The 24,229-nt window shown below is 35.7% G+C and overlaps 1 protein-coding gene across 4 annotated transcripts in view; it reads left to right on the plus strand.

Annotated features, from left to right (window-relative positions):
* The window catches only part of LOC149836364 (SNARE-interacting protein KEULE-like), a 104,634-nt gene extending 81,904 nt beyond the window's left edge, over positions 1-22,730 (plus strand). For all 4 annotated transcript variants that reach the window (XM_090009160.1, XM_090009164.1, XM_090009162.1 and 1 more), the window contains exons 13-21: positions 1,340-1,436; positions 9,181-9,306; positions 9,417-9,512; positions 20,263-20,379; positions 20,789-20,863; positions 21,220-21,437; positions 21,647-21,737; positions 21,852-21,941; positions 22,268-22,730. In XM_090009160.1, coding sequence (XP_089865286.1) covers positions 1,340-1,436; positions 9,181-9,306; positions 9,417-9,512; positions 20,263-20,379; positions 20,789-20,863; positions 21,220-21,437; positions 21,647-21,737; positions 21,852-21,941; positions 22,268-22,321 — 964 coding nt within the window. In that variant the 3' untranslated portion in view covers positions 22,322-22,730. The remainder of the gene's footprint in view (positions 1-1,339; positions 1,437-9,180; positions 9,307-9,416; positions 9,513-20,262; positions 20,380-20,788; positions 20,864-21,219; positions 21,438-21,646; positions 21,738-21,851; positions 21,942-22,267) is intronic.
* The last annotated feature ends 1,499 nt before the right edge of the window (positions 22,731-24,229 follow it).

Consider the following 24,229-nt stretch of genomic DNA (forward strand, 5'->3'; position numbering starts at 1 on the left):
TGGTTTCTTTGTGAACTGCTGATGAATGTTCTCAAGGTATGACATTTGTCATTACAACTTGCTCTAACTCATTTGTTTGAATTTGTTTTTAAATATTTATTTAATACCTAATTTACCTATATATATGTGTTTCCCATTTCACATGAGTCTAAAAAAGTTCTGTTTCCTGTTTCCATTTCCATTTCCCTTCCTGGAAACCTTGATGTTAATATATGCACTTTATTCCTTTGACTAGTGTACGATGGGTCTGATTTTATTGTGGTCTTCTGATGAACCAATTTTTCAGGTAAGTTTAACGCAAAGGTTCATCAATCCTGGAGGTTAGCATCACAGATAACAAGGATTCATGATCATTTATTAATTTTTCCTTGAGAAATTTCATGATTTTCCATAGAGATGCATTTTATAGGTTCTTCATGTCCATGATCACCCTTCTAGTCATTGGAAAGTGTGAAATAAAAAAATATGATGCTTTCACTAAGGTAAGGCTGATTCCTTGGGTGGTTGAAGAGAAGCACTAAAGCAATATTTATTTGTCTAAGAAAGGATCAGTCCTTTCCTCATTCACTTTTTGAAATGATCTGCAACTCTATAAAAGCAGAGTTGTTAACTGCTATTTAGGCCAACATATTCTACCTTGACAAGCCTAACATCTGTCAGTGAGGCATCCCAGAATGTTTCTTTTCTTATTGGCTATTTACTTTTCGTAGTTATGTTGCCTTATTTATTAGACGTTCCATGTTATGCAGTATTTTTAAATGATGAAATCAGTAAACAATTCATAATTGTAGTCACTTGATATTTTGTACATGCAATAAAGATGATATAACTGTTATTGCATATAAAATTTGCAAGCTCACACCTATTACCAGGTTACCAGCACTTTCAGAATCTTATTTCTCTTTGCAGTTTTTTACTTCTGTTATTAGTATGATTTATTTTGTGCGAGTTCAGCTGCTATTTTCTTCTAAGATTTACTAAGGCCATTAACCTTCCTGCATTATGGTCATAGTTTGCCACATGATTTGCTCAATTTGGTAGAGACTGCTTGGCTTCCTTCAAGCATGTTTTGTAATTGCACCTTGTTGACCGTTAGTGTCATGAACTTATCTTGATGTCTTCCTGTTGATATGATATCTTTTGAGTGCCTCGTTCAATTGCATGATTGTCCTTGTATTTCTAGTCTTTTGGTTGTGGTCTGGTCTGTAGAAGCTGAATATTGGAATGTTTCATGTCTTTCAGCACCACTTCTATGTTCAATTCTGGCTTGTATTATGAAATTGCATGTTCCCACGGTTGTTTCTAAGGAAACATATTGACTTCCAAAATTTATTTGCAGAGATGGAAATGATTTGTCAACAAGAGATCTGCAGAAGATGGTTCAAGCTTTGCCACAGTACAGTGAGCAGATGGACAAGCTTACTCTTCATGTTGATGTTAGTTTCTCAAAATGTAGATATATTACTTCTATAGATGATTTTACTTTTGCCCTAGATTTTTCCTGTGTCTACTATGATATTATCCTGTGAATATATGTGCCTGTTTATGGACAGTAATTATCATTGTTGTGGATCTTGTTGTTATTCATTTTTATGTTAATGTGTATATTCTTTATTGTTTTCACTATAATCTTTTCTTATTATTTTCACTTCTCTTCTTATTTTGCATAAGCCATAGTCCCAGTAATATTGCTTTTACCTGTGTCATCCTTTCAAAAGCAGGTTTTTATGTTTTATATGGAATATAAGAAGCTTAGAGGAGACATGCTTCGCTTCGCTTCTGTTCTGTTATGTTACCTAGTTTATTTGTTTATGTTCTTTTTTGTTAGAATAGCAATCTGTATAGTTTTTTATGGTTGCAGTTGATTTAGTCCCATACTAATGGTTTCCTAATGAAAATTCTTTTCTTTTTTCATATAAATAGGTGGACCTCTTAATATAACAAGTCCCTTTCTAGAAATCACAAAAAAAATAGAAATCAGAAATATTCTAGAAATCACAAAAAAATTTAGAAAAAAACATTAACTTAAACATAAATGTGCACTGCTAGAACATGCTAAATGACATATAACAACTAACAAAACAAATTATTTACTATTACGAGTCGTATGAGTATCATCAACAAGTCTATAGTTTACATTCTAAAGTTTGGAAGTTCATTACTTAATGTCATCAAAGTTCATTACATAAAGGTTCTATAATAAAACACATTAAGGCTAGTTGTAAGGAAATGAGTTCCTTCACTAAGTCTCCAACCATGAACACTCAAAAGAGTTTTACTAAAATACCAAAAAGAATACTCAATGAAGCACAAAAGGGTTCACTCACAAACACCCACTAAAGGGGTATAAGAACAAGAACAAGAACAAGAAAAAATATCGATTTTATTGATCATAACACATGCTAGAATCATACGTTGAGGTGGCCTTTGCCCCGTATTTATACACCAAGAGGAGGGGATCCATAGAGAGTCGTTGGGGTCCCAACGACTCTATTTAGAACTGTTGGGACCCCAATGACTCTCTATTCTGACCAATCAACTCATGTTGACTACTTTAAATCCAAACAAAAAAATAAAAGAACTAATCCTAGTTGCTATTCCTAGTTCCTATTTAGTTACATTACATAATATGACTATATATACATATAAATATATATATATATATATATATATGTATGTATGTATGTATGAGAGGTTTATGGTAACCTCGTAGCGTGCAAATGCACAATGATGAAAAGAAAATCATATAGATAGTGATAATCGCCTTCACAGGAAAGATGCTCGAGTTGGTTTGAAAGACTGGAGCATCTTGAATGGGTCGTCAGTTAAAATAGAACTTGACATACCCATTCGTATATTTGGTTTCATCAAGCAAGAGGATGCGATGGTACAAAAGCTTCAATGGACAGGTTGTTAACTATGTTCCTTGAGTAGCCATTGACTTGGTGTCCCCAGTCATCAGAGTTAGGGGACAAGACTACAAAAAATTATCCTAGATGGTAGATCCCATAGACTTCTGCAAAAGTTGGATGCATCCCTTGCCACGAATGCCTCTGGGAAATTCTCTCTCGGTGTAACGCCCCGAAATTTTAACCCAGATTTTTGAGGATTTTTTTTTCTTTTATAAAGCGGAAACAACTAATAATTCCAGGGTTAAGCATTTTAGAACGATACAGGAAGGTAAAAGCAAACCACACCATTTATTTTTATTTCAATAATAATAGAATCCAACATCAGAGTTTATCACATTATGAGTCTCAAGACAAAAATTTCAATCTGAAAGAAAGTAGGACCGCCAGGGAACAAGTAGATCAAGTCTTGGTCAGCGCCCCATCCCGCGTCGCTCATAGAACTACTCTGTGCCTGAAAATGATAAAAATTATAGGAATTAGACTACCACATCTAAGTAGGAAAACTGTAATTTTCTTGCAAGTAGATCATGTGTCGAGTATGTGATGTGGGTGTCGTGTTTGAATTTTTAGCCTATACATAAGCACGTAAAGAAGTCTATGCAACAACAATAACATACATATATCTAAGTAGAGAAGTAGATTATGCAACTGTTATAATTGGGCAAGTAAAGCATTTTATGCAGCTACAACAATTAAACAAGGTATTAAGCAATTAAAGCATAAGCTGCAACAACGATAACAGTAACATGCATAACATCCATGCAACATCCACAATATGAATTCAATTGTCTCAGCTCTACACAGTTCAAGATTTCGTTTCATCACAGGCTCCGAATATAAAATATGCTGAAAAATGTCTCTCTAGATACTCACTGTGATACCTAACTGTTTTAAATAGTGATTATTTTATCTTATCCTGCGGGTACACACGGGCCGAGGCAACCATCTCAGAAAATAACGTTCGAAGGTATATTATTAAAGGGTAATTTATTAACCCGAACATTATAACTGAGACTGAAATCCCAAGGGAGCGGCCAGTGACCGAGAGAACCTCCCAAAGGCCAAAACCAAAACACGATGCATCCCTAACTTCTGCAGAAGAACAAAGAGCTACCACCTAGGATATATTGGTAGTCCGGGTCCCCCAACCCTGAGGACTGAGACCAACGAGTCGCTTTACGCTCGAAACCAAAACACATGTTCCCAGAGTTTTGTACCACCTACCCTCTCCAAGGTAAGCCCAAGAACTGAGTGGGTTAATCTTTTCATTTAATTTATTTCTCGAAGTACAGGGCATTTCCCCAACTTCCTTCTACTACCACAGCAGTAGAATTCCCAACCTTAGTCACTTTACCAAGGTGTATAGAACAATCCCAATTCTTTGTCATATTGATTGCATAACCCACCCAAGGTGCTCCGGTGCCTTTAAACCAGTCAAGCACAAATGCTCCAGTGTCTTTAAACCTGTTAGGCACTCAATCATTAATAATAATTTTTTCATCAGTTTCATTGTCATAGCCTACAAGCTAATAGTTCTAGTACCTGTATCGGGTATTCAACCCATATTGCCCATTAGGCTGGGTTTCCCAATGTAATATTCTACTAAGTTAACTATCTTTTATATGCTATAGCATATTAAATGACAATATTAACAACATATTGCAATATCAACCAAACAAGACATACAAGAGAATGTATCTCAAACATCACTAAGAAGCACATGATTGAATCCAATTTAATCTGAGAAAACAATGAATTCCACTCAAACAATCACAACCAACATACTTTAAACTATGAGAAAGAAGCTTATGAGACTGCAACATATTTAATTTCACACATCATGCATACAATTGTATAAGCTTATACATGATCTCAAGTACTCAAATCTGATCACAACCAACCAAATAATAGAAAAACCAGACTTAATAGCAATCCCCAAAATAACGTATTACTCTAGTATTAAAACCGTCAAAATAATATAACATCTCTAGACTATCATACACTTAGAGATTTGCTATTTTAACAAAAACACACATTTCTGATTTACTGTTTTAATATGTCAATCACGCAAACTCGCAATTTACTGTTTAAACATATTACAAATTCTGATCAGCCGTTTCAACCCTGAAAACCGACAAACCAGTTTTTTTATTTTTTTTGAAAGCCATGCAACATAATCGCATAACCACAATCTGTTTGAATCTGGTTTTACTATCTAACTATTCACAAATATATTGGTAAACATCACAAAACCATAAGCTGTGTGGATCCGCTGCAACTTTGAACAATCTCAAATAATAATTGTGACTTCTACCATAGATCATGAATGTTGAACATTTATTCCATTCCCCCGGTTGATCAATATAATCAGGAAGCATGCATATACAGGAATGAAACATGAATCATTCCTCACGATTTTATCACAGTTCCCAATACCAACTATTCAGGAAGAACCCAAATCCATTGTCTATCGAACACCCTAAGGGTTCAGACCCTGACCATTTATATGATTACCAGGAAATTCTTAAAGTATACATACTTTAATGGTACACAAATGTGTAAGACCATAAATGTACACATGTAATCAGAGGAATTCAATTCTGATAAAAATGAATAGAAATAAAGTCTGATAACAGGTAGTTAAAAACATAGGTATTCAGACTTAATAGCAGTTAATAACAACACATGAATAGAGAAATGACCGGAAAGCTAATCTGATAACAGGTTAGACGTTACTAATTTAAACAAATTCCATTAAGCATCACAGGAGTTTGATAAACATTGCTATGTAATATTAAATAAAACCGACTCAAAGGATCGGCTAACCTGCTACAAAAAAATTACTATTATAACAGAATTTCTATTATTTATGAACCCCTTCACGTCTTAACAATTTATGCATTAAAATAGTAACTGATATAACTAAGAAATCCTAAAATGTATTACCGTGTACAACCAAGAGTCGACCCCCCCCCCCCCCCCCAAAATCGATTGGATTTGAGATTTTCGGGTTAGGGTTCAGCAAGAACCCCCAAAATATGAGGTCGCAGCCGCCTGGAACCCATTTCTTTTCAAGCTTTCGAATCTAATACTTGGTCCCCCTAATATATATATATATATATATATATATATATATATATATATATATATATATATATATATATATATATATATATATATATATATATTTCCATAGCAGTGGAAACCCCCAAATCAAAGATTTGGGGTTTCCGGCGTGGGATTTACTGAAATCCCCAACTGTCACAACACCCCTCGTGATTTGGGGATTTTCGATCCCCCACTCACACACACCCCGAGCACACGAACTACCTACGTAGAAGAAAAAAAAACAGTAACCTACCATTTTCCGGCGAAGGCGTTGCGGTAGCCACGAGAGGAGGTCGGTCGGCGTCTCCTGGCAAAGCTTCGAGCAGCAGGCCAAAGCTCGAAGGGTGATCCGAAGGTTAGAGAAATAAAGAGAGAGAGAGAGAGAGAAAATGGGATAGTGAGAGAGGAAGAAAGAGGGGTTCGGGGGTCCCCCTTTGTAGGAGGGTGGCCTCCCGAAAAGGAAGGAAACCCTACCTTCCCGGCGGCTGCGGTGTGCTCCCCCACCTCCCCATCTCTTGACATGTTAGGGTTCAACTGAACCCTAACACTCGGTATATCGGGGGAGGGGGTTTTCCCCTTTCTATTTTTATCGGGCAACCCCTATCGGGTTGCCCCTTTATTTTTATTTTTTATTTTTTTTAACCCCCAATTGTTTCCTTTTGCAGGGTGTGGGCCGGGTCCGGGTCCGGGTCCGACCCGCGACCCGCGACGCTGGATCCGATAGCGATTTGGATCCGGGGATTTAAAAACGTGGATCCGGGTCGCGTGAATAATAGTGGATCCATGGGTTGGATCCACTTGGGTCCAATGATGGATTCGACAAGTTTATTTGCTATTATACTTTAATACCCATATATATTTTTCTTTTTGGATCCGGGTAACGGATCTTAGGCCCAAATCATGCTAATTATAAAATATGTATATACACAAAGTTTCTAGGTAATTGTATAAAATTTGCGATTATTACACTCGGTCACTGGCCATCCCCTTAGGAACGGACTCAGCTAGTTGTCTGGGGTATCAAAATATATAACATAACAAACCCCCGACCAGTCTTAGTTGCTTTTACGTTCTCTGTTGTGCGTACCTTCAAGATAGTTAATATCGAAACAAGGTTATCATGTTCATTTTACTTATTTTGACTTGCATATCACGAAAGGAACAATGCAGGTGTTAGTCTTATTCTAAATTATTATATCTATACACCTACCAGATTTTCATCAATCTGACCCGTTTCATGGGTACAGGTGATGATTAGGTTGAAACAACAGACGATGACACGATGGCAAGATGATATTAAGATCCCACCGTTTTTTTGATATTTTGTTTCTGAACACGTCTTTTTTGTAAATTTTGTATAAGGGTTTCTTCCTGAACACGTCTTTTTTGTAAATTTTGTATAAGGGTTTCCTCAAGAAATTCCGCTTTTGCATGAACTCTAAATTATTAAAAACCTCGTTTTGAATCTATATGGTTTCATTGGTTGTACGAAGATACAAATTCATTGCGTAAAGGAAGGTTCGTCGTAATGCGCCCAAGGTCCATCGGCTTGTTATTTCAAATATTATTTTTCGCTGAACTGCTATTTTAAAACTCTGAAAGGAATGATTGCACGACTTTTTCAAAATTTTCCTAAAAGTTATAAGTTCGGGATTTTGGGGCATTACAGGAGATCACTTGTGGTTCGGTAATGACATACTAATCTACTATTCCTCCTCCATCATGAATCTCTTTCTTGAACCCTAGTGGAGAAATGTGCATTTGGTTAACAATTTACTCAAAAAGTATTGGAACTTGAACTATGTAGTGAAGCGCTAGTCGATGCCTAGGCAGGAGATCCCTAAAAGACCTAGTTAGCACCTAGGGGGGACTAGTTGGCTTAGTCGGGACTCCAAAAGGTAAAAAAATCACAAATATTACAAATTATCACAGAAATACATTACCTGTTTATCACATATATTATAACAAAAATGATATATAATATAGGTAATATATTATCACCAATATATATGTTTATATTGGTCTATCTCTGTCACTGTCTTATCCTAAGAAGAAGAGGGTGCAGGGCCCACTGGAGAGAGAGAGAGAGAGAGAGAGAGAGAGAGAGAGAGAGAGAGAGAGAGAGAGAGAGAGAGAGAGAGAGAGAGAGAGAGAGAGAGAGAGAGATTTTATGCTCCCTTCTTTGTAACAGTCAAAATTTAAACAAAAAGTTACCTTAGTAGGTGTGTAGGTATCTTGGACAAGATGCTGGCATGGCAGTTAAGGCACCTAGGCCCGACTTTAACTACATATAACTTGGAAGATATGGAAACTGACTTGTGATGATATCTTCCAATTTGAAGTATTCATTACATGATATTATATAAGTTAAAATAACATTCATGGGAATCTATCCATGTGTTAGGTACACTACGTCCTAAGTGGTATGGAGTGGCATGCCACCTGAAGACAACCATCTGATTTGTAACTTTATATTTTCCTACTTTGGTGAATGCTGCCTATCCACATGATGTGTACAAATCAAACATGAAATAGAAAAAATGGAACTCATTCTATATATTTTTTCATATGGTTGTGAATATTGTCTGTATTCCTTAATTTTGGATGACTCATATCATACTGTAGTACACCTTATCTTGCTTATGAGGGGCTCATAGCATGGTTTGCATGTTTTGAACTCCTGCAGAACTAGCCTTTCATGAGAATTTTCTGTGATTTTTTAAGTTTACCATGGTTTCATATGTTTTGTTTCTCCTAGGAAAAATTAAAAAAAGTTTAAAAATCCGATATCTTGTCCTCCACCTTTTGTTTGTCCTTTAGACAGTTTTTGTTTTCCTGTAGTCATTTCTGGCTTTTCGCCTCCTCCTCAACCTTTTTTTTGGCATACGCCGAAGCCATCTTCTCCCTCATGAGTTTATAAAATTGAATCATTTGCTTCCTGGTTTTTGTTACATCATTCTGAAAAAAAGGGTTATTAGTAAACAATTAACTATAGATTACATCTCAAAAATTTAACAAAACAACACATATAAACACGCACCTGCCTGAAATTCAATTCATTGTTTCTGCCCAATTCATGCATGTACAATAGGACAAATATACTACAATCATACATGTAACATTCATATGTCAAGTCAAGCACGGACATACATGTTTGCAGATTGCTCAAAAACTTAATGAGAAGATCAGAGAATTTGGGCTTCAAGAAGTTGGACACTTGGAGGAGGATCTTGTCTTTGGTCAGGCTGGGACTAAGGAGGTGATCCAATTTCTTAGAGTGAAGCAGGTCCTGTACTCAGATTTGTGAAGTTAGGAATTCCTCTTTGTGTTTATTTTCTTTTATGGTTTAATTCAGCTGCTAATAGTTTTCACATATGGATTGCAATGTCTGTACAGGATGCTGCTCCAGAAATCAAATTGCGCTTACTGATGATTTATGCTGCTATATATCCAGAGAAGTTTGAAGGAGAAACGGGTCGTAAATTGATGCAGGTACTTATCCTGCTTTTCTGAAGTGCAAAATAATTTATGTTCCTTCAAGATCACAATATTTCTCTATTACCACTCATAGATTCTAATGGCTTTAATATTGTATACCTATTGTTTGCACATTTTAGTATAATTGAGTGGTGTTTGATTTTGTTCAACTTGATGATGGCAGCAAATGTTATTAGAAAGCTTTCTGAGGTCTTTGTTTTGGGAAATTAAGGATAAGTGCGACTAATTTTAGAGTATCATATGGGACTGCTGTGAATTGTGTGATGGTGGTTCCTGAATGAAGAGCTTTTTTACTTGGTGAGATTCCTCCCTACTCCCCACCCCCCCTAATACGGGGTTCAGGAACTATTCTAACACCGGGGAACATTTTGGTTATTGTTATGTTCCGAAAGTTTGTGACCATATTGTGGAAGTATGCTCAGCAGCAACTCTAGAGCCTATAGGCTAGATTCTTGGCACCATACTTCTGCTCTTGGATCTTGATCTCATAGTTTGGGAGCTGATTCATGCTTCCAACTAAATGGTATTATGCTTTCATAATGCATATGTTTATATCTTGCAACCATTTAATAAGCGGGGTCCATGTATCATTGGCCTGCAATTCTAACAAGTTATGTCCGTATTCGTATGATTTTTTTATCTGCATCTACATACAAGATATACCCTCATTTATTGATATTGCATAAACAAAGGGATAGGCATATCCCTGTTTCATAACAATGCACAAGGGAAAAAAAGTATCTATTACTCAAATACATATGTATATAAATGTCAAGAAAGAAATTCTGAAGTTTTATACAAGAGTTTGGAACCCTGCTAACATTGTTTTATTGTGATGAGAGTGCCTCTTAGATTCACCCCTGACCTTGCAAGCATTCTTTTCTGGTGATGAGAGTTTCTCCTCCTTCACGTAACTCCATTTCTCAGTCAAGTTGCATTTCTAGGCAGAGAATGAGCTGTTGTTGTTTCTGGATTTGCACATGAAGCCTTGTTGCTTGATGTTGATTCTATCATAACAATTGGCATTTTTAGAATCGTCACATAGGGTCATGAATTTGCTACCATCCACATGACCTTTTGTCACTAAATACAAAATCTTTTACAATAAAAGCTACTTATGGGCTGTTACAAACACTCAAAGAGTGTATACACAAAATACCACTTATGGGTCAATAGCCAAACATACATTCACTGTTACAAGAGAGCAAATACACTTAAAAACAATCTCAATGTATTTCAGCAACTATGTCACATGGGTGTGGGTGCGACACGGGTGCGGCGCAATTTTAAAAATTTTGGACACGGGGACTTGGCTATATATATATATTATTTATTTAAAAAAAAGTGTGTGTGACTGTGCATACAGCACAGTCTGTGCACAGCACAGTCACTGTGACTGTGCACAGCAGTCTCTTTATATATATATATATATATATATATATATATATATATATATATATATATATATATATATATATATATATATATAATATATATATATATATTTAAAAAATATAAAAAAAACAATTTTTTTAGTTTTTCACCCTAAAATAAACGAATATAGACTCGGTCAACATTGACCGAGTCCAAAACGAGGATGGACTCGGCCTCGATTCGTTGACTGAGTCTGACTCATCGTTGACCGAGTCCGGGCCGTGTCCTAAGCCACATCCGTGTCCGCACCCGTGTTGGGGCGTGTCGACTCGGGTGCGGCGCCTCCCTAGCCGAGTCCGTGTGACTTAGTTCAGCAATATGCTTAGAAAAATATATATAACAAAGAGGGGGAGACCCCCTTTAAATTGGCTAACATGGGCTGTTCCAAATAGCTGTTGAATCCAGCCCAACGGCTATAATTATAGCCATTGGTACTGGCCCAACAGGTGTGTTACAAAATGACAACAAGAAAAAGACAAAATAAAAGGACAAGAATATAAAAGACCAGTCAGCCCCTAGAGGGCTGACACCTATTACATATGTGAAATGACTGAAATATCCTTGATGGGTATTTCAGTCTACAACCAAAAGCAGAAAAATAAAATATATCTCTTTACATATATATATATATATATTATATTCATAAGTTAACACTCCCCTCAAACTTACGGTATAATCACCAAAAGTTTGTCTAACAAGAAACAAAAACGAGGAGAGGGAAGTGTCACGAAATGGCATGGAACCCAAGACATTCCAAATTGTAATCCAAATGCCAAATCAAAATACATTTGAATACTAACAAGATACAAACTAATACAAGTTTTGTGAATAAATGATTTCATTCATAATGAACAATAAAATACATAAAAACCTCACTATAAAATACACTCATGAACGCTCAAAAATTTGTAGAACTACCCATCACTCTCTCGCCTTACAAAGATGCACCCCACCCATATTTATAGAAAAAGTAGAGGAAAGAAGAAGAGAAGTGAAATGGGGAAGGGAAGTCCTCTCTCATTGAATAATGAGAGAGCTAGCCGTTGGGAGCAAGTCAAACTAGCTTTGACTTGACTCCCATATATATATATATATATATATATATATATATATGTAAGTTTGAAATTACAAAAGAAGAAACCCATTCCACAAAATGTCTTCGTAGACTTCATCAAGTTCTTCCATTTGGTGCCACTTCAAGGGGTGCTCAATGATATTCTCAATTACATAAAGGATTTTCAATATCATCAATTCCTGATATTCTCAAAATGTCTTTAGAATCATCCATACCGCCAATATTTGGAGAACCTGTAAAGAGAGCAAAACAAGATCAATCTAGCAAGAAATAACTACACTTTTATATATATTATGGAGAAAGGATGGCCAAGCACACAAACATAGGATACGTATAAAATATTTAATAAGTCAATTTAACAATTTTCAAAATCATTTAAAGTAATAATTGATTTTGAATTGTCATTAACTACAAACATGATAGTCATTGACAAACTCGACCATAATAAAATAATATTAAAAGAGATGCAAACAATGATAAGTTATTTTATGAAAATCATGCACATATATATCTATCACAAAAGACATTAATGTAGAACAATCATAGATTTTCATCATTATTAATACTATAAAGAAATAACTCATTAACAAATCATCTTTACACAACAAAAGATATAAATAAGCATGGATAATTAGAAACAATATTTAAACCAACAACTGATGCATATATGAATGAACCATGCAATAATTTACAACAAATGAAGAAGTCACATATGAATCAATAACAATAAACAATCTTTCAAGAACACATGCTTGGAAAAACATAACCTTATGCAAAACAATTAATCATGGAATAACTCATGTAACTAAAGCATATACAATGCAAAATGCATGAAAATATTTCCACAACCATTTCTCATAAAAGAACAAATGAGTTTAGAAAAAATTACGAAGAGATTTTAAAAATCTCATACATCATAATGAATGAATTTTGCAAATTAAAACTCTAGTTTGACCACCACAAGCAATCACCTCTTAGGCCTTCAAACCTCAAACATCAAGTGTCACTAAAGGTCCAAACACGAAGGTGTATATGAACATCTCTTGTCTTCATATAATGATACTAAAAAATCAAGTGTATTAGCTGACTAGATCAAGAGTATAATGCCAACAATGAGCTAAAATCACACACGAAGGCGTGAATAAACATCTATTGTTTACATATAATGACACTAAAAAATCAAGTGTTTCAGCGACTAGATCAAGAGTATAATGCCAACAATGGGCTAAAATCACACACGAAGGTGTGAATAAACATCTATTGTCTACATATAATAACACTAAAAAATCAAGTGTATTAGCGACTAAATCATGAGTATAATGCCAACAATGTGCTAAAATCATACACGAAGGTGTGAATAGACTTTTCTTGTTTACATATAATGACACTTAGATAAGAGGCATAAAAAGGAGAAGACACTCGAGGTAAGAAAGCTTGTAATGGAAAACAAACTAATGCTATCAATAAGAATAAAGATTTTAACAATCTTTCGAAACTCTATGGTTTCATAACTACCATCACAAGATATCAAGCATCAAATGGCCATATAAGCAAAAGAATGTTAAAATACATTCATAGAAATCAAGATCAATCACCTGCCAGTTAGACACATACCTTTACTGACAAGATGACATGAGGTGCACACACAACTCACCCCAACGACTAACTCGTATTTTCAACAATAATGAGTTCAGAGGTCAATCATCTATCATCAAGACCCATGGCAAATGACAACACATTACTCATAAACTTGAGTATCTAGATTGATAGGTTGATATGAGGTGCACACGTAACTCACCTCAACGGCTAACCCTGACCCATTAACAACTGTTAAAATGTAAAATATAAAGTGTAATATATATAATAATAATAATAATATTACATTATATATATATATATTTCTTTATTTTCTTTTTTGCTTTTTATATATATCTAGTTCCATTTGAATTAGATATATAATCTTGTTAGAACTTGACTAGGTTATAGCCGTTGGACTCTAGTCCAACAACTCTTTTTTGGAGAGCTCAAAATGCGCTCTCCCATCTTCATTCCTCTTGTATAAATAGGGGTGAACCCCTCCACTAATTGTATTCAATGCTTTTTAAGCATTTTGGTTATTAATAAAGATTTTTCTTTTATTTTTATGTTCTTCCTTTTATGCCCTTTTACGGGTTGTGCTTGAAGTGTCTTTTAAACACTCTTTTTGGTGGATTCAAGTGCTTTCTTAGAATACCACCATTTCATTACATGGTATCAGAGCCGTGAAGATCTTAGATCCTCATTTTTTGTGCCTCACTAGCAAGGGGTGTTTCATCACCTTGTTCTTGGCTCATGAATATTCGTTTGAAGGAGGCTATTGAAGAAAATTTATATTATATATATTATTACAATATATACTTAATATATATTAAATAATATATATATATGTATATTCATATACGTATATATATACTTATATTATATTAAGCTTAACAGGAAGCGCCTTCGTGAAAAAATCTGCTAGCTGAAATTCAGATGCTATATATGGCAAGATGATAATCTTCTTAAGATATTCTTCACTAACATAGTGGCAATCTATTTCGATGTGTTTAGTTATTTCATGAAAAGTGTGGTTGTCAGCTATGTATATAGCGCTTTTATTATCACAACACAGTCGCGAGGAGGTCTTTATCATCACTCCCATGTCTTCAAGCAACGTCTCGTCTCAATCATACAGTTTCAGACTCCGTAGTGACCATGTCACAATACTCAGCTTCAGTTGATGACAAGGAAACATTCTACTGCTTCTTGCACTTCCAAAACACTAATGAGTCACCTAAGAAAACACAGAAACCAGTGGTTGAGTGTCTAACATTAGGATCTCCTCCCCAATTAGAATATGCAATTAAATCAATGGAGGAGGAAAAAGACAATAGCCCTTTAGAAATAGAGCTTCTTAAATATTTAATAATTCACATAACAACACTCACATGAACAAAAGTAGGAGAATGTTGAAATTGGCTCACCGTGTGTACTGCATGAGAGATATCAGGTCTAGTAGTAAATCATCTTACGATACAAAGTAGGGTCATCTAAGGGAGTCCCATAATCAATCTTCATTTTGGCATTTATTACTTTAGGAGTGTACTCTTTTCTCATCAGTAATTCCAAACCTATCAATAATCTTAGAAACAAACTTTGATTGAGTCAGTACATAACCACTGGGAGAGTAAGCTACTTAAATCCCAAAAAAAGACCTAAAAATCCTAAACCAGTCATTTCAAAATTTTGCTTGACACATCTTAATAAAACCTACTCTTTGTTTGTCTCCTCTAATTATAATCATGTCATCGACATAGAGAAGTAGAATAATGATACCTCATTAGACTTCTTAATAAACAAAGCAATGTCAGTGTAGCATGAAATAAAGCTAAGTTTAAGCATAACATAACTAAAATGATCGTATCAAGCTTTTGGAGCTTGCTTAAGACCATACAATGTTTTTTTAAACAAAGCACTTTATCAATAGAAACCTCATATCCAAGTGGTGGATCCATATAAACTTCTTGTTTCAATTCCCCATTAAGAAAAACATTCTTGACATCCAATTGGTAGGCTTTCCAACACCTAATGGCGACTATTGCTATAGGTGTCCTAACAATGGTCATCTTAGTTACGGGGCAAATGTTCCATCGTAGTCTATTCCATATTCCTGTGAATAACCCTTGGCCACTAATCTAGCCTTGTATCTTTCTAAATTTCCATCACTTTTGGTTTTGAGTTTGAATACCCATTTACATCCTATAGTTTTTTTTTTCATATATTACATCTATTACATCCCAAGTTTTATAACTTTCTAAAGATTTTATTTCTTCACTTATGGCGCGTCTCCATTCAGAATAGTCTTTGGCTTGGTTGTAGGTAGAGGGTTTAAAATAGGAGAAAATCTTGGCAAGACAGGCTCTATAGTGAGGTGTAAAGGAATCATGGGATACGAATCTATCAGGGGATCTATGTGTCCTATCAGATTTTCTAAGAGGGTTAGAGTCTTGGTTCTCTATGTTGGAGTATTTTTCTAATGCATTTGAATGATCATTATCCTTTCTTCTTCTACTATATTGAATCATAGTAGGTTGGTCAACTATGTCATGGGTCTCACCACACTGAATACCGGATTGAGGTTCATCATTCACATCACAAATAGTATTATTAGACAATTCAGTACTACAATTAAGAGTAATCTCCAGAAATAAATAATCATTTTCTTTGTTATGCATAATTTTATCGAAAAAACTTTCTTGTTCTATGAAAATAACATTTCTTGAAATGTAAAATTTGTCATTTTTAAATTCATAACATCTAAATCCTTTTTGGTTTTCACCGCAACCAAGGAAAACACAAGGAATAGCTCTTGGAGAAAGTTTATATCATTTTTTTAAGAACAAAGTATTTGCATCCAAAAGTTCTTAATCTGAAATAATTTAGAGGAGTTTTATAAAGTTTTCATAGTGTGAAAGGTTATGACACTTGGATGAGAGTAGTCTATTTATGAGGTAGACAATGGTAAGCGTAGCTTTAGCCCAAAAATATTTTGGAACATGTTTAGAAATAAGTAATGTTCTAGTAGTTTCCAATATGTGCTTATGTTTCCTTTCAGTCAAACCATTTTGTTGAAGTGTATTAGCACAAGACCTTTGATGAACAATACCACAATTTTTTTAAAAAAATTCAAAGTCTTTTGACATAAATTCTCCTCCTAAATCAGATCGAAAAATAGAGATATTAGTTTTAAGAAGATTTCTTATAAGGTTATAAAAGTTTTTGAAAGTTTCAAACACTTCATATTTGTGCCTAAGAAAGTAAATCCAAGAGAAACGAAAATAATCATCCACGAATATCACATAATAAGCATATCTTCCTTTTGAAGCAACGGTAGCAAGACCCCATACATTAGAATGTATTAACTCAAGTAGTTTGAAAGTAACAAAAATTCTCTCTTGATAATGAGTGGCTTTCATTTTTTCAAGGATATAATCCGAACATTGAAATTTTTCATTACAACATTTTCTCAAATGAGATACATTGGATAACTTAGAAATACTAGGATGTCCTAGTCTTGGATGCCACAAAATCATATCGAATTTTCGTACATTAAGACAGAAGGTATCTTTTGGAATAATAAACTGATCCATCTAGTAGAGGTCTCCTTCTCTACAGCCTTCCCCAATCTGCTTCCCAGACTGGTGATCCTGTATTACACAACGGTCAGAAGTGAAGGAGACACTACAACTATGATCGGTTATTTGGGAAACGAATAAAATATTTAAATTAAGTTTTGGAACAATTAGAACTTTTGGAATAAAAAAATTTGAAGAATTTTTGAAATCTCCAATTGCTTTTTTGTATCAGCAGCAAATACATTAGATACACTTGAGTTAATACCATGGTTAAAAAACACAGAACTATTAAGAGTCATATGAAACGAAGCACCACAATCAAGTTGGCAAGATATCTTACCGAGGTGAGGATGAGGAAATTGCAGCACCAGTTATGGAGGAGTTTTTGAGGAGCGGTTGTAGAGCGTCTGCCAATTGGGACAAGGATATACCTTCAAAGAGTTGAGGGCCCTTGGAGGTAGTATCTTTGTTCACTTGAGGAGCTTCTAACATAGCTACTCTTTTCTCCTTCCTTCTTTTAAACTCTAGACTATATGGTTTAATGTGCCCTGGTTCCCCACAGTTGTAGCAAACAATCTTCTTTCTTGCATCATATTTTCCATCATTGTAGCGTGACTGCCCATAGTTTTGAGATGAAGAACTCCCATAGTTATTTTTTGAAAAATAAGGAGGCTTGTAAGAATAGGTGTTAGCACTGGGTCTGGACACCGCCAAAACATTGTCTTTAAATTCTTTAGTCTCACTCATAGGCTTGAGTCTAGTCTCTTCCATTCACACTTTCGCCAAAATCTCATGCAAAGAGGGTAAATCATATCCATTTCGGTGAAGGATGTTGACCCGAAGTTGCTCGAATTTGGGTCGAAGGCTCTTCATGAATTGAAAAAATTGCTCATTGAGAATTTTTTTCCTCCGTTGAGCATCTTTGGGTGTATCTCAAATCGGTTTCATCTTAGCAATTTGGTCCCATAACCTTTTGAGGGTCCCATAGTACTCTCTTACGGTTCTTTCACCTTGTTTACATCTATGTATTTTGTCTTGAATTTTTCATCTATGGGCAACATCACTTTGCGTGTAGGTTTGTTTGATAAAAACCCACGCTTCATCTGCTCTCTCAGATTCCAATATATTTTCACATGTTTCTTCACTCATACTTCTCATAAATAGGGATAAAACCTTAGCATGACCAACTTCCCATGCTTTAAGATTTTTCCTATATTGGGAAATCACATCTTCTTTCTCTTTTCCAACGAGTGGTTCTTTTGTGACACCCTTTTCATCACTAGTGGATTATATGAGTATAAGTTGAAGTTGAGTTAAAGAACCATCAACATACTCCCATAGCTCCTTTCTGATAAGAATCCTCTTTATAGCGGTAGCCCACATGTTATAATTTTCCCATCAAATTTGATTGGGACTACCATAACAACCTCTTTTTCAGCCATATCAAGAGAAGGTCAAGAGAGAGAAATAGAGAATAAGGTGAGAAGATGAGAAGATGTTGGTGCATGCTTTGGCAGAGCTTGCGAACACTTGTTCTCCTTCACAAACACACGAATGGAAGTCTCTTTGTCTTCTAAAACTCCTTCAGCTCTGATACCATGTCACAAAATACAAAATCTTTTACAATAGAAGCCACTTGTGGGCTGTTACAAACTCTCAAAGAGTGTATACACAAAATACCACTTATGGGTCAATAGCCAAACATACATTCACTGTTACAAGAGAGCAAATACACTTAAAAACAATCTCAATGTATTTCAGCAATATGCTTAGAAAACATATATAACAAAGAGGGGGAGACCCCCTTTAAGTTGGCTAACATAGGCTGCTCCAAATAGCTGTTGGATCAGCCCAACGGCTATAATTATAGCCGTTGGTACCACTCCAACAGCTACTTGGACTGGCCCTACAGCTGTGTTGCAAAATGACAACAAGAAAAAGACAAGAAATAAAAAGACAAAAGATTATAAAAGACCAGTCAGACACCTATTACATATGTGAAATGCAGAAACAGCAAAATATAAAAGACTAGTCAGCCCCTAGAAGGCTGACACCTATTACATATGTGAAATGAGTGAAATACCCCTGATGGGTATTTCATTCTACAACCAAAAGCATAAAAATAAAATATATTTCTTTACATGAGTAATGGGTCGGTGCTAAACCGCGAGCTAAATAGTTTTTTCGGGCTTTTTTCATTTTATTTTTAAATTCTGACCGTACAGATGTGATGTATGTACTTGATTTTATAGGGATCAGCTCTTGAAGCATTTGATTCCAACACATGGTTGGGTTTTTATAAAGTTCAAAAAATCAGCGGTCCAAAATCTTTGTAAATTTTCAAGGCTTCATACATCTTTTTTTTCATTGAAAACACATGATCCACATGTGGATTCTTAGTAAATCGACCATGCCCAACACATTTATAGGGCTGGAACCACATAAAAACACCGGAGAAGCTGAAAACCCCATTTATCACGTGGTTTAGCACTAAATGGGTTTAGCACAGACCCATTACTCATTTTTACATATATACATATATATGATATAACTCATATATATATTATATTCATAAGTTAACACCTTTCTGTCTATTTGCCTCCACTGACATCTGACTTTCTATGGTTTTTTGCAATATGAGAATATGTCTGTGCATTTTCTTTTTTAAATTTCCACTTGTTTATTTGTTTAATGCATGTTTTTGAGCTTAACTTTACTTAATATCATTCTTTTTTTATCCTATTCTTTGATATATTTGTATGTAAGACTTTTTAGTGTCATGAATTGTTTTTTCAGTGGCTTCTGCAGCTGTTTTGATCTTGAGTGATAATCTGGCACACCAAAGTTACTGCCTTCAAACATTGATCATACCCTAGTTGTCGCTTCATGCACATAGTTCATATTCCTACAGCAAATGTTGCTTTGTGTGAAAGAAGCTAATAAATAAATTTTTGCTGGCGATATCCCTGTGGTTGTGTTTTGTGATTTTGTTAATCTGAAATTTTGATTAGCGTGATCTTAGTTACTGTTATTATTTTCTTTGTAAGCTGTAAAAGTGATTTTTTACTTTATTTGAAAGCTAGCACACCTTTCACGTGATGATATGAAGGCGGTAACAAACTTGAGATTCCTGGGAGGTCCGGATGCAAAGAAGACCTCAGGAGGAAGATTCTCTCTCAAGTTCGATGTTAATAAGGTAAACATAGTTATGTAGTTGAAGCAATTTTTACAAACCCTAGTCCTTTGGATATTTTTGGTGAGGGAATTCCTTGGGAGATTTTGAAGAAATGTTTTTTTGGAGAAAACTTTTGCTAAAACTTATAAAGAGGAAATACTGGAAAAAAGGAAATTGAGAAGAAAAATTGAAATCTTTATGTTAAATTATCACAAAAATAGCATCACATGAGATTTTTTTTCCTTGAGGGCATTCACTTTATTGCTACTATATTTACACTATTTCATGAGTTTTGCAAAATACAACCTTTTTGGCAAAATCTGTGATTTAGTTGGAAACCACTTCTGCATTCGTGTGGTTTACTTTATAAATTCTTACCTTTGATTTCCTACTGATCGGGGTCTGATGCTGATATTCTGTTCTTTGTAAGAAACATGCTGCTAGGAAGGAGAAAACAAATGAGCAAGAAACATGGCAATTATCAAAGTTCTATCCCATGATTGAGGTACACTAAGCAACAATCTCTTCCTTTTCTGGACTTAAATTGTCAGATTGTCATGCTGAATGACCTGAAGGTTCACCGGTGTGTGTGTGTGTGTGTGTGTGTGTGTGTGTGCCATGTTATGGGTCTACACACACAGAGACAGACATATATGTATAAAGATAAGTGAAATAAGATACAAAGCCATCAATCAGATATGTTTGAAGCTCTAGATCACCACTTGGGGATCTTGTGTTCAAAGCAATGATAAACCGCTGTGATGCCATTTCCTTAAAGTTGCATTCTTTTGTTGATCTCACAACATAATGGTATCCCTATGAAGCATGTGCCTTGATCATCTTCTTTTTTCTTTCTTCCAGGAGTTGATTAGACAACTCAGCAAAGGTGAACTGCCAAAGAACGAATACCCATGCATGAACGACCCTAGTCCCACTTATCATGGGCCTCAGAGTGCACCTCAGACTGCGCCTCAGAGTGTATCTGTGCGGACTACCCAAGGTCAGCCTGCTCATTCTATGAGGTCAAGGCGGCCTGCAACTTGGGCAAGGCCTCGTCAGTCTGATGATGGTTATTCGAGGTAATCTAAATGCACATCTATGTATATTTTATTTGGTTGTGGGCTAGTTCCATATTCCCTTTGTGTGTGTGTGTGTCCATGTGTCTCTGTTACAATACGTTGGATTGGCAATTTGACACTGTACCTAAGGTTGTACTGTGTTCCTTTTGATCCAGTTATATGAAAAATCAAATTTTGCTTTCTAATAACTTATACCCTGGTTTTCACAGTGATTCCATTCTGAGGCACGCATCAAGTGATTTTAAGAGGATGGGACAGCGCATTTTTATTTTCATCATTGGGGGAGCTACTCGCTCAGAAGTATGCAAATTGTTCTGGTTTCCTTTTCTTTTCCTTCTTTTTTCCAGGGAGAGAAAAGGAGAGAGGTCATGTAGTGTTCACTCTAAAATTGATGCTTTGTGATATTTTGATCAGCTACGCACTGCCCACAAGCTCACAAATGAGCTCAACCGCGAGATTGTCCTTGGTTCATCCAGCATTGATGATCCTCCCCAGTTTATCACGGTAAAGGTCACAGACAGTTTTTTATTCCTAAGTTGAACTGCACTGTCTATCAGTTGACAGCATTAGCCTTTCCTATCAAAATAAAATCTGGTTCACCTGGCTAGATTGGACCATCCAAAAAGGATAATTAAGCATATAGAAATATGTAAAGTTTATAGTTCTGCTGCAAATAAGTCATGCTGCTTTGCTTTTCCACCAGACATTCAGTCCATTTTGCTCAGTGGTGTCAAGTTTCATTTCACCTCGATATTACTGACCTCGATCTTTGAACACTTTATCTTGCTGCCCTCTGATGACTTTCTTTTAATTTTCCTTTATTTCTGCAGAAAATGAAGCTGCTGTCTGCTCAAGAGCTTTCATTGGATGATCTTCAAATTTAATGCAGCTGATCATTACTGGAAATTATCTTTTTGATATTTGGTGAACGGAATGCCTGTCTTCTGATAGATGAAAATAAAGTTGAGTTTCTAAAAAAATTCCAATTGGTACTCCACTCAGAATGATGTAGATATTAAAGGCGAGCAGGATGCTGCATGGAAGGCAACCATTGTTCAATGACGGATCACATGGCACCACCCAAGATACCCTGTTGTATTTACTTTTGCAGGTTATATAACGATTATGGCGGTTAAAAGTGCAGCTTGTTCTTACTAAATGTATTGTATTGTATATAGTTGGAGGATTGTGGTGCTAGTATCTCCTCTTACCTGTCAAAAAATTAAGTAGCAATTGACTTTTGGAAGACAAACATTATATGCAATTCTTTGTAATTTTAAGGGCTTGCGAAAAGAATGTCGTCTTTCATGTCTAAGAACGTGGAAGCAATGGAGTTTCACGCTTACAATTGCACCATGAAGAGTAGTAGTGTTTAAACCACATAATGCGAACTGAAGGGAAGGCTTCTCCATCTATTGATTTAGTGAATCTTATCCATTAGAATTGGCCATTGAATTTCAATGGTTTACCAAGAACTTTGTGTTTCACTCTGTTTGGGCGATGGTGCCAATGATCGGTGCACTAAGAATGTTCAACAATTGATCATTTATATTTTGGATCAGCACTTTAAGTATTAAGATGGTGGCCTTCATTTCCATCCCTTTGGGCAAAACTCAGGACTGGGAAACTTGTTCTCACGATAAAAGGAATGGTAGGTAATGATGAGGAAATTCCTGTATTATCTGGCAATGAAATTTCGTGAAATATCCTCTTTTTAAACGGCAAGGCTCATGCCGCCAGCAAATCTCATGTTCATAATTGTTGAGGAAACTGCACCGCTGAACACTGGTACCGCCGCATTGTGGGTGTGGATATTGATGCATATAAGGCAGCTTTGGATGGTATGAATGTGATGTCATCAAGTTCACCAGTGACATGTCTGACCTTGTAGGTTCAGTAGGTGAGAAGAATGTACTGAAGGCCACAAAGAATGTTAACAAATACTACACTTTCCAAGTTTCTTCAAGCATCAGGAGGGGTCAATATCCATTTTCATCCAAGATCTTAGTTGTCATAACCCAGTTACAGGGCTCTTAGTTGTAAATATCTGCTATGTGCTTCATTATGACCATTGTATTAGCATTGAGATGGTGCTAATCATCTATAACAACCTAGTGTTTTGATCTAGCATGCGAGTGAAGTGTCAGATCAAGGTGGACAAATTCTGGTGGGTTAGATTAGACCCAAGCGGGATGAATGTTTGAGTCTCTGATTAGGAGGAGAAAGAATAACTTGGTTGGTCGGCCTAGGTCCAATCTACAAGAGACAGATTTTGGATGATTGGAACTGAACCCTAGACAAGTCCGAGCAAGCACGCTTGGGCAATCAAATCGCTGCAGTTTAAAGCCGTTGGTGAGCGCTGTCGTGGAACCTAAAATGCGTAGTGGGATCACAATAACTTCCCAAACCAATGTCCTAAACTAACAACTGCCACCGGGCATATGCAAGTTGGGGACGTTAGTTCCAGGCCAAAGTACATTAACTCAAATGCACCCGCAAGATTCACTTGGGCAGTATAACCATCTAGGAATTTATTTTTCCATGCTAAGCTATGCTGGTAGACATGCCTCCATAGAGCTCTTGCCCCATCTTGCTCCCATTAACTTCTCCATTAAAATAGTAAGTTTCCTCAATTTGTCACTTTGTAAGGGACAACAGTCCTCCATAGTACAGTGAAATAATGTGGTAAAGGAGTATTGGTATCGATAAAATCCCGTGGGTATCGGCTACGACTCCCCAAATCCCACCTCCGCCAGTGACGTTTGCTGGAACCAATGTTGTCAATATCGGTG

The sequence above is a fragment of the Nuphar pumila genome, chromosome 6, assembly GCF_984573655.1.
Source record: "Nuphar pumila chromosome 6, dmNupPumi1.hap1.1, whole genome shotgun sequence".
Lineage (NCBI taxonomy): Eukaryota > Viridiplantae > Streptophyta > Magnoliopsida > Nymphaeales > Nymphaeaceae > Nuphar > Nuphar pumila.